This window comes from Eublepharis macularius, chromosome 16 (genome assembly GCF_028583425.1).
Source record: "Eublepharis macularius isolate TG4126 chromosome 16, MPM_Emac_v1.0, whole genome shotgun sequence".
NCBI lineage: Eukaryota > Metazoa > Chordata > Lepidosauria > Squamata > Eublepharidae > Eublepharis > Eublepharis macularius.
In genome coordinates, this window is record NC_072805.1 from 40,519,210 (window position 1) to 40,535,716 (window position 16,507).

General features: G+C 39.7%; 1 protein-coding gene across 8 annotated transcripts in view; it reads left to right on the plus strand.

Annotated features, from left to right (window-relative positions):
- CHD9 (chromodomain helicase DNA binding protein 9) overlaps nt 1–16,507 on the plus strand; it is a 78,140-nt gene that overhangs the window by 37,020 nt on the left and 24,613 nt on the right. For all 8 annotated transcript variants that reach the window (XM_055000893.1, XM_055000890.1, XM_055000887.1 and 5 more), the window contains exons 3-15: nt 912–1,023; nt 1,131–1,277; nt 2,286–2,354; nt 2,448–2,503; nt 3,092–3,209; nt 3,615–3,701; nt 5,088–5,225; nt 7,201–7,322; nt 7,817–8,060; nt 8,507–8,683; nt 9,389–9,532; nt 10,328–10,583; nt 11,319–11,529. In XM_055000893.1, coding sequence (XP_054856868.1) covers nt 912–1,023; nt 1,131–1,277; nt 2,286–2,354; nt 2,448–2,503; nt 3,092–3,209; nt 3,615–3,701; nt 5,088–5,225; nt 7,201–7,322; nt 7,817–8,060; nt 8,507–8,683; nt 9,389–9,532; nt 10,328–10,583; nt 11,319–11,529 — 1,881 coding nt within the window. The remainder of the gene's footprint in view (nt 1–911; nt 1,024–1,130; nt 1,278–2,285; nt 2,355–2,447; nt 2,504–3,091; nt 3,210–3,614; nt 3,702–5,087; nt 5,226–7,200; nt 7,323–7,816; nt 8,061–8,506; nt 8,684–9,388; nt 9,533–10,327; nt 10,584–11,318; nt 11,530–16,507) is intronic.

Sequence of the window (16,507 nt, forward strand, 5' to 3'; positions counted from 1 at the left end):
CTATGAAGTAGCAGCCATTTAACCGGCTTTATCTAATTTCTGTTAAGTGTGACCTACTATAAATTAGCAACCAGTGACCAGTAATATTTACTGTTTCTTGATTTGTAATAATGAAAGCAAATGAATAAAAGCCAGTGGGGCGGGGGAGGGGGGGAAGCTGCAGAAAATTCTATTCTACATCAGTTCTCTCACTGCTACATAGTATATAATTATCAAATCTATATTATGTAAAGTATGCATCTGAGGACATCTTTTTATCTGAATTTGGGTTTGATTGTAATCACATTGTGATTATTCTGAGAATGCATTTGAAAAGCAGCACTTGTCAGATTTTAAATAAGGAAAATTATATATATTTGCAGCCCTCTGATTAAAACCAGATGGAATGATATTAATATTGCCCCTTTTTCTATAACCCTTTGACTATAAACTCAGAAATAATTACCACTGTTGCATTAGGAATATAATTTTCCCTACAATTCTATAGTCATTATCAGTTGTTACTGATGAAATGGTTTCTGTAATTCTTGATGTTTTGAAATCCAGACTGTCAAGCTGAAAATGTTATAAGTGTATTTACTCTATTGGATCATGTACAAAAATGCTTTGAAATTATGCAGTGTATTTCTTAACTTAATTGTTATACCAATAGCAGTGTAGCATTTGATTTCATATGTCAGATAATTAGCGTTTCTGAGTATATGTGCAAACATGGATATTCTTCTACTCTTACTTGTTCTCACCAAAGTAAACCATGTTTTGAGGAAGAAGATCTTAGATCTTTCCTCCCCGTTCAGTACCATAGGTATGATAAGGGAAAGACAATTAAAATCGTGACAGTATGTCTCAGGTCATGTTTCAAGGACTAATTTTTAATGCACACGATTAATTTTTATTTTATTTCTAAACAGCAAGCTTATTATTACTCTGGGTAAAAAGCAGAAGAGAAAAAATGACTCTTCAGATGAAATGTCTGATGCTAAGCAGGTTTCTCAGCAACCATTCAAAGATGAAGCTTCTCAGGTATTTAGAAACTCTCATATGCCTTCAGAAATCTTTCTAGGTGTCCTAATTTTGTTCCACTACTTCAAAACAGCAAACATCCACCTCTCTTCCTCTCTCCCTTATAGAAGAGACGGTCAAACCGTCAGATTAAAAGAAAGAAGTACGCAGAAGAAGGTGAAGGAAAACAATCTGAGGAAGAAGCAAAAGTTTCTGTGAAAATAAAAAAGAATTCTGCACCTTTGCCTGCGGAACAACCATTACAATTATTCATTGTAAGTGAAACTCATTTGGAGCGTCTACCTCTTTCAACTTTCTGTTTTCAGGGAACTAGCTTACATGGTTGGCTTTATATAAGCAACACAAATACACATTTTAATTCCATGAAGATAGTTTAGGTGGGTAGCTGTGTCGGTCTGCAGTAGAACAGCAGGATTTGAGTCCAGTAGCACCTTAGAGACCAACAAGATTTTCAGTATAAACTTTTAAGGGTCAGAGCTCCCTTCTTCAGACTGGTCTGGTTGGTCTAAAGAAGAGAGATGTGACTCTCACAAGCTTACATTCCGAGAATCTTGTTGGTCTTTAAGGTTCTACTGGATTCAAATCCTGCTATTTCAATTCCATTTTTCATTCTGCTTTGTGCACTTTTACTGGAACGCATCATTCACACCACTACATACAGACAGTGGAGTTTGGAGGACCCCTTCGACTCACCTTATAACTTGTGGGAGGGGGGCAGAAATGTGATATGATAAAGACTGTAATCCGCAAGTGATGGTCTTAAACATGGAAGCTGTGTATTGTTGTGTACCCTATACAGTCTTGGTGGAAAGACTGCTTGTGTGAATGGGAGCTCCTATGCATGCGTGCAGCTCTTCCCACCAGCCTGCTTACATTAGAGTGCATGCAGGACCCCTTGAAGGGTCCAAAGTGGCATGTTACCAGCTAAGGGTGAGAATTCTACATGCACGCTATTAAGAAAGCTAGGGATAGATAGTTGATATTTATTTATTTTCAACTGATTCAGTAAGGATGACAGTGCAATAGAATGAAAGTATGTTTGTAACAATTTCTTTGTTAATAGCCAAGTGAGATTTCATTGAAATGTTCCACAAACAATAAGCCTACTCAAAGACAGGAAGTAACGGGGATGGCAGAGAGTGTATGTTTTGTGTTGTTTTGAGACTACGCATTACATATTATAGGTAATTTCTCAACAGACACAGACAATCAAAGCTTTTTATGGAATTTTACGTTTTTTTTCCTGTTTTGGACCTGTTTAGGAGAACCCAAGTGAAGAAGATGCAGCAATTGTAGATAAAATTTTATCTTCCAGAATTATAAAGAAAGAAGTGAGTAAATATGGAGATGTGAGTCTTCTGGTTAATAATTTTATAAAAAATATAAATGAATCTTAGAAAACAGAATGTTGTGAACTCTTTCAGATTCAAGCGGGAGTGATGGCGGAAGCAGAGGAATTTTTTGTTAAATATAAAAACTAGTAAGTATTACCACTGATCTGGTGTTTGTCCAATAAGTTATTACCAGAGGTCTTCTAGTTTTGATATGCTGTCACCTTGGGACAAAGTCTCAAGGGCTGTGTGGAAGAGTTCTGCAGCTGCGCTTGTCTGCTGTTTTACTAGCAGCTGCCCCAGCATAGCTTCTTTGTGGAAAATGCCAGGTAGAAGCGCTGCTGCTTATCCTACACAGCTGTCGACCTGGAGTTACTTATTTAGAGATGCCTCAGGCCAGCAATTAACGAATGGAAACGTATCATTGTGCTCCTGACTGGAGATCAGGGTGTCACTCCTGTGTGTCTTTTGCATGCATCCATTTCCTTGTTGGCTCTCAGATGAGGGCATGAGGTTTTTTGTTTGTCTCCTGACCTTGTGGCTTAATTCCTCAGTTCAAGAGCAGGAAAATAAATAGGCTAAATAAAAGCTCTGGATCATAGCACGTCAGGAACTTCAACTGACCTCCAGTTCTCTTTGAGTGAAGGATTTATTGAATATTAAATAAGTGAAACTTTGAGATGATAAACATGACCTGTGCTTGTAATAATGTTCTAATAATCCTTTGTAAATCCTAGCTCCTACCTCCACTGTGAATGGGCCACAGAGCAGCAACTTTTAAAGGATAAAAGAATCCAGCAGAAAATCAAACGTTTCAAGCTGAGGCAAGCACAGAGGGCCCATTTTTTTGCAGATGTAAGTATGCATTTTTTTAAAAAAAACCCTGCAAAGCTAATTAAAAGCTTGATTGCCAGAAGCCTAAGTGTGTATTTGACATTCAGCAGTTCATTACATTCTCTTTGTGTTTTCTTTGTTTTCTGGAGTTTAAGAATTATATGTGATTTTTCAGATTTAAAAACAGAGAAATAATGTTACTCTTGGGTAATTTTATCATGTAATGCTGATGAGTCTTCTTTTCTCTTTAGTTTTAATCGTGATTTTCAGTAATATCACAGTTGGTATATATCCACAGCTAATGAGTCCTATTTTAGAAGGAAGGCAGCCTATCTATGCTATAAATAAATATAGTTGAGTATTATAGAAGTTGGTGTTGTTACAGGGCATTGAGTAGTTTTATAAACCTATTGTGCTTAATTTCAGATGGAGGAGGAACTTTTTAATCCAGATTACATTGAAGTAGATCGGGTGTTAGAAGTCTCCTTCTGTGAAGATAAGGACACTGGAGAGGTATGGATCTTGACCAGAAACAAAAGAATGAAAGCTAAGGACATACTTTCCATAAATTCTTCATAATCAGTGATCTGTAGAGCAGCACTTACTCATGTACATGGTGCATATATCTGAGAGTACAAATTATATTTTCTATTCATGTTATCTATCTCTCTGAGTTTCATGGATAGGACAGAGAAAAAACAGAATTTATATTTTAAAAAATTATATTTATATCCCGTGGTTCAGATAATAGTCGTATCTCCACAGTGACTCTCATCTGTCAAGAAACACAGGCCTTTGCTCTTTGAATTACCCAATAAAAGAGCAAGACAAACCAGGGAAAGGGTCGCCAAGATAGAGGAAGGGAGGAGTTGATCCTCCCTTGCCGGTGATCATCAAAACTGATAAATTTTTTTCTTCTGTGCACTGTTCCACTTGTTTAACTTTGTACAAATAGTACACATTGATTCAGGTTTAAATATCTTGAACTCCCTCTGCTTTTCAATTCTACTGCATTTGTCATATATAGGGCTGTGCACAGGTGGGGAGATTTGGTATTCCTGCTTTGGGTTTACCCAAAGTGGGAAACTGATTTGGAATACCCCCGAATCCGAAGCGGCAAGCCGCTTTGGATTCGGGGTTTGGGAATCGCTTCGGTATGCTCCGTGAAGATCTGGAACATACTGAAGTGAGGGGGGGAACTCCCCACCACCACCACTCACCCTCCCTGGGGAGACCCCTCCACCCCCACCCAACCCTGGGGAGACCCCCTCCAACCCCCACCCACTTACCTGGTGGCGGGAGGATCATCAGCTGGGTGGCAGGCTGCCGCCGCTGTGGCAGCGGCGGCGGCAGCACAAGGCAGCACAGCCTGGAGCCAGCCGGCTCTTCTGCCGCCGCCACCGAGCCTGTGGGGTGGTGGGGAAGGCTGGAGCCGCCGCCTCCAGCCTTCCTGCCCCTCAAATGGCTGCGGCGCGCCACCACAAGGTAGGGGGGGAGGTTGATGTTTAAAGGGGCCCTTAAAGACAAGCAGTGGTGTTTAAAGGCAAGCAGCGGTGGGGCCCTTTAAACAAGCCCCAAAGCTTTCCGAAGCATTTCTGAATGCTTCAGAAAGCTTTGCTTCGGTATTTCCGAAGCAGGGCCAGCATCTTTACCCGAATAGCACAGCCCTAGTCATATGTTCTCATGTTGTAAGGATTAAAGGAGCAAATTATTTCTGATTTGTCTCCTGCTTGGAGGATAGATATCTCAGTTATTTTAGAATGGCTATGTTAACAGGCCTAAAAATGTTAGATATCCTTTCCCTGTTTTTGATGCATAATTCAGTTATATATAAAGATATCATAGAATTCTACATACTAAATGGAAAGTTAGTAGCCTAACTCTTTTCTTCCACTGCAGCCTGTTACTTACTACTTAGTAAAATGGTGCTCATTGCCATATGAAGATAGCACATGGGAGCTGAAAGAAGATGTAGATCAAGGAAAAATTGAGGAGTTTGAACAACTGCAAGCTTTAAGACCAGATTCAAGGAGATTGGTAAGGATACATGTATGTAATATCTCTCCACTGAAAGTAGGTAGGAGTGAGTGAGTGAGAGTGATTAGCCAACAGTCATTACATCAGAACAAACTTTAAACCTTTTCAGTTCTAAGTGATGTAAAATTCCTGCATTTTATGCTGGGAAAAGGGAAAGATTTCACAAAACTGTTCTGCAAGCGGGTCCCTGAAAGTTTGGAAATGGGTCCCACTTCAAAAAGTTTGAGAACAATTGCATTTCCTGGATATCTTGAATTTATAAATATTTCCCAATTGGCAGTAAGCATCAGCTCCTTCTCACTCTTCAGCCAGGATTTATTGATATGATCAAAGAGTAACTGGATCAAAACTTGGTGTAAACTAGTGAGAAAATGGACTCTAGACTTTCATTTCTGGGTAAATGGTTTCGGTGAGGTGATGTTAAGGTGATATCACATGTATGGCGCAAGTGCAGAAACTAGTTCATAAGCAAATGTGCCATAACCCCCACCCCCCGTAGCACATATTAGAACACATTATACCAAAGCAATACGCATGTATTCTAGTGAACTTTGTTTAAACTTTGCATGAACCTTGTTGCAGTTTTTTCTAACTTGTTCTATAACCAAAACAGGTGTCCTTTTCATCTTTGACAACTAATTAAAAATAGTGGACTGGACTGTATTAAGATGGATGTCCTCTAATCTTAGAATGGACCAGTGATGATCTATTCACTTTTCCTGTTTTTTTGTAGTGATTTATACTCTTTATCTTGCACCTGCAAATAGCATCATTTTTGGCTATTTAATATGTTGAAAATATGAATAATTCATAAAGCTTAAACCAATCATAATTTATCTATACTATCACGTGAAAAAATCTTAGATTTTAGATTACCTACAAAAGATACCTACTCAGATATCAGATCAGAGTTCTGGTCGGAAAGAAATCTCATGAGATCTAGGTGAGAATCTTACCTTCTGTGATCTGCTATGAGAATCTTACTGCATTTCATAGAAACACTGCTTGGTTTAAATTTAAAGTTAATTCATTATTGCCTTTATTTGTTCCATTTTTGTAGGTTTTATATTAATAAGCATTTATATTTTGATATCTTGCTTCTTCATAAAGACTACAGTATATTTCAATAAAAGAAGAAATGAATTCTAGAAGGATTTTGTGTGTCTTGATGGGGTGAAGTTTTGCAAAAGGAACCCAATAAATACTATTGTACTGATAAGCAAGCTCTTTCAAGTAGAGAGCTGTTTTCCAGGTCTCAATTAATTGTCTGAAAACTGCCCAGAATTAAAGATTTAAGTCTGTTCAGTGAAAGCATTAATGAGACACGGACAACCATCCATTACACCCATTCCCCCTCCCCCCCTCCCCCCCCCCCCGCAAAAGTGAGCAAAGAGTAAATTTTCAGGGAGTGCTAGTCAGAGAGCCCATATGTATCCTCACCTATATCAACAGCTTGAAAATGATGTGTGTCAGAAATGTCCAATAATAAGTGTTAAACCTGACTGAGGGGAACTATTGTGAAACTAATAATAACTATTGTGAAAGTTTTATCTAGAAAAGACTTTATGTCTTGTAACTACAACTTTATACAATTTGTTTTTAAATTACCAAATAGTTACATAAATAGTAGCCAACTGTAGAAAAGAAGAGCAAATCAAATAGATGGTCACTGCAGAAAAATTTCACACCGTAACATAAAAATAGCAATGTGTCACTAATCAGTTAATATTGTATAATCTTTATGCAAGTGATGCCCTGTAAGTGAACTGTATATCATATGTTACTTTTCCTAGTATAAAAACAAACTATGAACTTGCAAACCTACACATATTTTCTGGACCCTTTCCTTATGCACATGCACATGCGCACACACAAAAGAAGCCTCCTGTTTCTTCCTCCAGGTGGAAGCAATTTTTTTAAAAAATTTCCAAGTGGAAGCAATGATGTTTCTTTTATGTTTTGCTTTCTTCTTAAGGATCGACCTCCTCCTAACTCATGGAAGAAGATAGAACAGTCCAGGGAATATAAAAATGGCAACCAACTCAGGGAATACCAGTTGGAAGGGCTCAACTGGCTCCTTTTCAACTGGTACAATAGGTATGTGCTCTTAACATACTAATATAGTTTTAACACTATGACTGCTCCTGTTTAAATGTTGAGCAGTCTTGTTTTGTTCAATTCTTAACTGGCTTTGTTTAGCTTTAAATGATAAACCACGGATTGTCACTAGGGAGAGAAGTCTTGGTTGCACCTTGGGCTTGTGTGTTCTCCTTCCTGTCTGTGTATATGGCCAGTTAATAGGAGATTTTTAGCATATGAGGAAAGGCAAAGTTTGTTGCATTGAAGGCCCAAACTACGATTTTCAGCTTGAGGATTCTCCAGTTCATTTCTATTAGGTCTGAATAACGCAACTCCCCCTGGGGTTTGTTCAGCAGAAAGTTCCTGCAAAGAAAACTAAGATTTCCCAAATCTTACTCATACTTAACAACTGTAGCAACCCAAAAGCATTCTGAATCACTCTAAATTATTTTTTATATCCTTGATAACTTTATTAAGTAATTTGGAGTGTGTGTGTGTTTTTCCCCCTCCAGACAAAACTGCATCTTAGCTGATGAAATGGGTCTTGGCAAAACCATCCAATCCATAACATTCCTCTTTGAAATCCTCCTGACTGGCATAAGAGGGCCTTTCCTGATCATAGCTCCACTGTCCACCATAGCCAACTGGGAAAGAGAGTTTCGCACATGGACTGATCTCAATGTTGTGGTGTATCACGGAAGCATGATCAGTAGGCAGATGATACAGCAGTATGAGATGTACTTCAGGGACTCTCAGGTAACCTTTTATACTGGCTTCTAGGTAGGACGCAATTATGAATGCCGCACACCACTACTCGCATGGTATTTATATAGTTGACAGTCAGGGCACTTCCTTAATTTAATACATTGAAAACAATCCAGACTGGAAAGCATCAAGCAGGGGCTGCTTCTGCATATCATATCGCAACAGAATGCATAGAATAGAAATTCAGCAGCCTGGCCCTTTGCCGTCATGGCACTCGTACATGAGGTGGAGGAATTGTACCCTCGCATTCTTCTTTTGCATTGTTTCGATACTGTGTTACAGGCTCACTGCGATGTTCCAAGGTCACGCATCGTTGTTGTGAAGGATTCTTAAGAACATCCTGGTTTTCCTTATGCATGGCTTTAAAGGGGGATTAGACAAATGCTTGGAGGTGAGGTCTCTGAGCATCTGTTCCATGATATTTGTTCCTTTTTTAGGGTCGCATCATTAGAGGTACATACAAATTCCAAGCCATTATCACTACCTTTGAGATGATTCTTGGCGGCTGTCCAGAACTCAATGCTGTTGAATGGCGCTGTGTTATTATTGATGAAGCACACCGGCTGAAGAATAAAAACTGCAAACTTCTAGAAGGTCTCAAACTCATGAATCTTGTGAGTATTTGCTTTTCAGTTTCTTGAAGTAATGAGGTGGGTCATATTTAGGATGGGGGATGCAAGTGGAAGTTTAGCATTAATGTTAACTAGACATGATTGGAAAAGGTACTCTCTCCAAACCCCACAGATTCGATCTTTAGCTTGACCACTTGACCACTTAACACTATAGATATGCAGTGCCTGCTCTTCCTTCCTTCCCAAATCTGTGTGGCCTCTAGTGAAACAAGTTGTTTAATTCCCTCACTCCAAAGAGCTGTATGAAGATATGCACTTAAATTTTGTTGTCCAAAAACCAAGGAGAAAAGGGGATTTGCAGGTGTCTCTTAATACTGTTTTACTCTGCCTCTGAATGATTAATTCTTGTCAGTCGTTGTCATACAGCTTCTCCTTCACTATATAGCCCCTTAACCCATCTGAGACATTCTTACTGATCCCTCTGTTTGAATTCTTATCAGGTGCACTATAATACTTAGCTCTTCAACCCCTTAGGTTCAAACCATACCCCATTAAGCCACATTGCAAGACTTGGACTGATTAGATAATTTTGTAAAGGCAGAGCAAGCAATAGAAATATTTGTCTGAAGCACCTCTTGCTTTGTGAGGTATATTGTCTCTACATGTAACCCTGCAAGGTTCAGTATGTTGAGTGGCTTTTTAGCTACTGTGTTTTAGAATGTCATGCAAAATGTGCATCTTCCATAGGAGCACAAAGTGCTTTTGACAGGCACGCCTCTGCAGAATACAGTAGAAGAACTTTTCAGCCTCCTTCACTTCCTTGAACCTTTACGTTTTCCAGCAGAATCTACATTCATGCAGGAATTTGGGGACCTTAAAACAGAGGAGCAGGTATGTTTCAAAGCACTGCATTAGAAATAAAAATTAAGAATTTAATGGGTTGACTGTTATGTAATGATAGTCAGCCCACACACAGCAGTAAATTAGTCCGCTTCTCTCTTCCTCCATTTTCATTTCAAATAATACTGAAATAGCCTATTTTATTGCTTCCTTATTTTAATTGTCAGTAATAGTAATGCTACAGTTTACAGTGTTTCCAAATGATTAATGAAGAAATCTTGAAATCATGTTTGGTGTGTTGAGGATAAAAATCACAATCCGTATATTATGTGCATTTTTTTCCAGTGCAGGGTCTAATTTCTCAGCTAGGTAATGGAGGATCCATATGTTGGCTGGGATCCTGAAATCTTTTTTTTAAAAGGTGCTGAAAGATTTTAGCTTAGTTTCAGGACTGGTTTGGCATGCAGCTTATGGGAACTGCTGCTTCTAGAATGCACAGTATTCTCATAGGAATCTTTGGCTCTTGCCTGTTACCTGTGATAAGGTGTGTGTTTACCTCAAGGACTAAACCATGGAAATATAATTCTTGCAAACCAAGCTATTTCAAAGGCTGTTTCCTGGATTTTTCTAGAAGTTATAAAATGAGAGAGACTCCTATAAATGTATCCAATCAAAATACTGTATGTCACTTCAACATTTTCTGATAAATGTAATTAGGCTGTTTGTTTAACCCACACTGCCTCTTAAATGACTCAGTTCTTTATGACAGGGTGAAGCTAGTTTAAATTAGAGAAGGGAGGAGAAAGAGAGTGGCGTGTATGACTGCAGCTAATTTGTTTTCTCTAGGTGCAAAAACTGCAAGCTATCTTGAAACCAATGATGCTGAGAAGGTTAAAAGAAGATGTGGAGAAGAAATTGGCTCCAAAGGAAGAAACTATTATTGAAGTTGAGCTAACAAATATCCAGAAGAAGTATTACCGAGCTATTTTAGAGAAAAACTTCGCATTTTTGTCAAAAGGTGCAGGCCAAGCTAACGTACCCAACTTAGTTAACACTATGATGGAACTCAGGAAATGCTGCAATCACCCGTATCTTATCAAAGGTAAAATGTTAAAGCTTTGTCGTTTAATTACTGCAGGGCCCATTTGTATATATCATAAAACACCATTGACCTTAGTAAAGCTATAATTGGGATGAATTTCAGAAGAGTAATCCTAATAAGGAGGATCATAAATCAACGGATCGGATTACTATTGTACCTTGCTTTCAGGGTGCCGAAGTCTTTGCAGCTTTCTTTAAAAGGCTACATAAATATTAAGTTGAATTTGATTAGTCATTTCACATATTACTATTCTTCTTGTGAACCTGAAACCTTAACAACGAATGGATTGGATCCCATGAACCATGAAGAGAAAGGAAATAGGAACTAGCCCTGCTCCAGCAAGGCTTGTACAAGCCTGTGTGGAGAAATTCACACAGAGCAGTTCTCAAACCTCTGCTTTACAAGAAGTTGGGCAAGTGGAAGAACATCTTTGGGTTTACTCTCATCTTTTCTCATATAACGTTCTAGTGCAAAATGTAAAACTCTCCCTTCAGCAAGCTGAAAAAAGCATCCTTGGTTCCCAACCATTTAGGAGTAAATATTAAATGAAAAATGTTGTCCTCGGGGGCGGTGATTTTAAATAGAGAGATTCTGACTGTAGTTATGCTTCTATACAACTTACAGAGTAGGCGGCACTCAAACAATCTTCAGCTTGAGTCAGTGAAAGAAAATATACCTATATCTGAAAAGAGAACAGCTGGCATATGGTGTCAATTTGTGCCCCTTATTTGACAGGTGCTGAGGAAAAAATCCTTGGAGAATTCAGGGAGACCTACAGTCCCTCTGCTCCTGATTTCCATCTGCAAGCAATGATCCAGTCTGCGGGGAAACTAGTTCTGATAGACAAACTTCTTCCAAAAATGAAGGCAGGAGGCCATAAAGTGCTTATCTTTTCCCAGATGGTCCGCTGTCTTGATATTCTCGAAGATTACCTTATACATAAAAGGTAGGATACTGTTTCTATTGCAAATAGGCAATTGAATGGCATATTGTATTATAATTAATGATAAAGCCCCATGAGGTAGGTTAGTCTGAGAGAATATATGGCCCATCGTTACTTGGGAAGCTTTAGAATAGATTGGGTATCTCTGGTCTGATGTACTGACTCCTACACTGGCCCCGTACAACTCCTATCTCTGCATTATTGAACGGTTGCGGCTGAACAGTGACTCGCCTGCATGGCTGCAACACCACAAATAAAGCATTCGTGCTACAAACAGATAATTTAATGGAGCAGTAGTAGCATATGAAATGCTGTTAAGTAGGTCCATGTAGTTGCAAGTAGCCAGGTGATGAGAAGTGACATGACATGACATGATCTTCACCTGAATGACTGGTGGTTCCCTTGCAGCCCAGCCCTATGAACTGAGGCAGCAGCACAGCAGAGTATAAAGTTTTAAATGATACTATTGAAACAATTTAAATTGAAACTTTAGTAACTGCCCTGTCAAGAGGCCAGCAGTAATTCATGAAGTAGGTTGTAAGAAATGCAGTGTTGCATTTGAGACCCGGTGTGGTGTGGTGGTTAGCCTTTGGGGCTAGGATCAAATCCCTGCTCTGCCATGGAAGCTTTCTGGATGACTTCAGGCCAGTCACACATGCTCAGTCTGAACTATTTTGCCAGGCTGTTGTGAGGATAAAATACAGGAGAGGAGCTGCTTGTGATGTGAGCTGCTTTGGGTTTCCCATTGGGGAGTAAAGTGGGGTGAAAATAAATTTCTCTCTTATTTTAGTCAAATTCAGATGCGGGAAAGGGTGCAGTTGAAAAAGTTAGATGCAGTTCGGTGCTTTCAGAGTTTGAAATAAGGTTCCTTTATTTTGGCAACATCTTTAGTTATATGTTAATATTTTTGTTATTGTGTTGGATAGTTAATTTGGGAAGGGGGCTGTAATGATTTTAAGTAAATGGGTGCATGTGTCTTTAAATGCTTGGTTTGAGTGAGGTGAAGAGTGGGGGTGAGAGAGGGAAGAGTGAGTGATATGATTGGTTGATGACAGAGTGTGGGCGGAGTGAATGCGGTTTGGACTGACAGTGCAGAGAGAAAAGTTTCAGTCAGAAGAAAGCAGGCTAGCTGTGTGCTGCCTGAATATGTTGAAGTGTTTATGAGAGAAATATAACCTGTGTGGAGCCTGAACTGAGCATGTTTGTGAAAGGACACTCAGTCAGGGAAAGGGAGGCCAGCTGTGTGCTGCCTGAGCAGGTTTAATATTTCTGTGAATGAGAGTCAGAGAAAGAGAGGCCAGCTGTGTGCTGCCTGAGCAGGTTTAATATTTCTGTGAATGAGAGTCAGAGAAAGAGAGGCCAGCTGTGTGCTGCCTGAGCAGGTTTAATATTTCTGTGAATGAGAGTCAGAGAAAGAGAGGCCAGCTGTGTGCTGCCTGAGCAGGTTTAATATTTCTGTGAATGAGAGTCAGAGAAAGAGGCCAGCTGTGTGCTGCCTGAGCAGGTTTAATATTTCTGTGAATGAGAGTCAGAGAAAGAGAGGCTAGCTGTGTGCTGCCTGAGGAGTTTTAAGCATTTCTGTGAGACAAATAAAGAGTTAGAGAAAGGCTAACTGTGTGTGAAGCCTTAGAAGAGATCTGTGTGAATGAGAGTAAATGAAGTAACTTTTAAGAACCAAGAACTACGTTTATGAAACCAATATGCTTCTTGAAAAAAAAACATTTATTTTGTTTTGTTATATCCCAGAGTAGCTGTCATTGTTATATCCCATTCCTGTCCTCAGGGCCACATAGAACCACAAAGGAGCCTGACGGTTTGGGAACGTTACCAAAGGGAAAATTTAAATAAAATATCTTGGAATAAAATATTCCTGGTGGCAGCAAACTACCCAGAGGGTTAAGGGATAGATTAAAAGAAAAATCTACCCTAAAGAAAGTAAAGATCATAACAGGGGCCATTAATTACTTACCATTCCAACTGATGCTTTTTAATACCCTTCTCTATTTCTAGTCATATTTTAGTCATATTTCTGTAACAAGCAGAAAGGCATAGTACTTGTCATGCACTTAATGCACCATGCATGCAGATGGAATTTCCTCCTTAAGAGCTATGGAAGTGTGAAGTCACTTGACATTGTCCTTTGGTTGGAATTGTCAGAGCTAATATATTAGAATGCATTACAGAATACATAACTTCTGGGAGCATGGCTGCCTGCCAGATGCCTGCAGGCTTTCATATTATCTGCTGTGCAGTTTTATAGCTGATTAGTGGTGAAGAAAACTTAGGGCACTTTTAACCAGTGACTAAACACCAAATCTATGTTGTAGCCTGCTTACCCCACACAGAGAGATTCTGCTACTGTTTCTGTATAGTGGGGAAACCAGTTGGGCATTCTCGCTCATATATTACAGGGTTTATACAAACCTTAATTTGAAGAAGAACTCTTTTAATTCCTGTGTGGGACAATATTATATTGTGTTCACTGACCTTATTAGGATATACATCTTTTGTTTGAAGGATTGTGCAGATATTTAATACTGTGCCATAGCTAATGCTAACATTTTGAAGGGAAATGCATTTCATCCTATAAAGCAATCAGATTGGCAGGGCAAATGACTGCTTGCTCTCTCAAGGAAGAGTTGCTCATTCTCTGCTGGTTATGTAATTTTCTGAGTGTCTTGTGACCAGCAGTATAATGAATTTGTATATAGACTGTCAGTGGATGAGGGAATCAGGGCTGGGTTAATGTTCCATCTTGTTCCTCAGATGGAGCTATGCAAATGACTGAGCTTTGTCCTTGCTGGTGGGAGGAGGGATGTCCCAGTTCCAGACCTGTTTGCTCCACAGCTTGACACTGGATGCTCTCCTCTATCTTGTAGATCCTCCTATTTACATCATAACCTTCCCCCCCTCTCTGCATCAGTGCACTTTTAGCCAGGCTACCCCCAACCCTCACTGTGGCAATGAGAATAGAAAGCCAGTTCCTATTGCAGCTGCCACAGTTGCTGCTGTGGGTGGTTCAGATCTGTCAGATGAGGTTGAAATGACAAACTAGGAAAGAATGGTCAAGGAACAACATTCACTCTTTTGCTCAACCTTCTCACGGGCTTCTAATTGCAAAGATGTTAGCACTCTTACATCACAGGAAAGGCTGTCTCGCTCAAAGTTTTGGTTCCAACAAAGGAGCACAATCTGTTTTTCCAGAGGTCTCATATAAAAAAAATCAGACTATAAAAAGAGAATGGGCAGTCTTCCCTCTCGTAAGAATATATCAGATTCAGGCAAAGGCTTTACCCGTTTAATTAACCAGCATCTCAAATCCTGCAGCTTTTCTGTAGCTTGAGAGTGCTTTACGGATTCTTCTCTTTCCCTCAAGTTATTCAGGAACTGCCTCCAGACTTTATAAGGTAGCTTGTTAGTTTGCAGATTCCAGTCTGAACAACACAGTCCCAATTCTCTTCCAAGCTCTTGGTGCCTAATGCTGTGGGGGAAGTCAGTGGGGTAAAGTGGGATAAAAATACCTGAATAAATAATGTTGATACCCAAAATACCATCTTTGCTATTCACAAGGATCCCCCAAATCATACATATGGAACATCTTGGAACGTGTTTATTCATTGATATAAACACAAATTGGCCACTCGCCTATCAGCAGGAGTTAAAGAAGTACTGGCATTCTTGCAACTGGGCCTTATCTGAGGTTTCATCCAGACATCTTAAGATACTAGGTTTCACCTCTGTCTACTGTCTTTTCTTCCAGAGGAACAATCACTCTCCTCACACCCACATATAAAGCTCTTCTTTCCTATACCTGCCACTTGTTTCTAGGTATTCATCTTGGGATCTGTACAAGGTCCTCAGAGCCTTATATCAGGTGCTGGTTAAACTGCTACATACAACTTTATTTTAAACTCACTTTCATAGTAGTCATTGCATCACCTAAACAGGTCTAAGAACTTAATGCCTCGTCTGTTTGAATAGAGCTCTGTCCCTTTAACCAGGATCAAATGATCCTAAAGACAAAGCCATCCTTTATTCCAAAAATCCATGCCATCTTCCACACCTCTCAAGAGCTGATCTTCCCTTTCTCTGCCTCATCCAAAATAGAGTATGCTGCTGCTCTAACCATCAGGCTTTGCATGGCTAACTTAAACACACCTCAGAATTCCGTACAAATGAGTTTACGCTTGGATGCGGTGGGCAGAAAAAACAGCTCTAGACAGATGGATAAAAGCATGCATCACTTTGGCCTCTCACTCGCCTGTTGCTGCCACCCTAATGGTGTGTTCTGTATGAGTAGCCATCACCAATGCAACATTCAACACTCAGGAACCACTGGAAGAGACCTGCAAAGTGGCACCATACATATAGAACATCAACAAGGGTGGCACCCTTTTGACTTTTTGTTCACCATGATAAGTTGTACAAGTGTGCCTCTGTGGGTGTGCTGCTCAGAGTCTCTGTAGTAGCAATTCAACCCACCCAGGCTGTGGACATTGCTCTTGAACATCCCTGCCTGGATTTCCCCCCTCCCCCTTCTTCCACAGAATGGAATAATGAGTTTCCTCATGTCGGTGGATGGAAGAAATCCAGCCTCATCCAGGATACTGCTGTTAAAAGTGTTGATGTAAGACTGAAGGCAGCAGCTCTATTTTCAGTACTCCCATCGTTCTATTTTGGTCTGCAGGCTTGGCGTGTTTCAGACTGTTAATTGTGTTACTTAACAAGTGACAGATTTGCTGTTTTTTCTGCGTGTTGCAACATGCCTTTTACCAAGTTATCTTTTTCCATCACTGCTGTCACAGCATGTCCTGTAATGGGGAGATCCTTCCTGCTGCTGGCAGGGGTAAATACTTGAGTCATTTGCACAGTGCTGCCTTTGGAATAAGAGGGAAGAATATCTTGGCCAAGATTTCCTGGTAGCTTCCTCTGAAGGTGAAGAAACCTTCATGTATTACATTCTGTTTCTATAAATGCAATC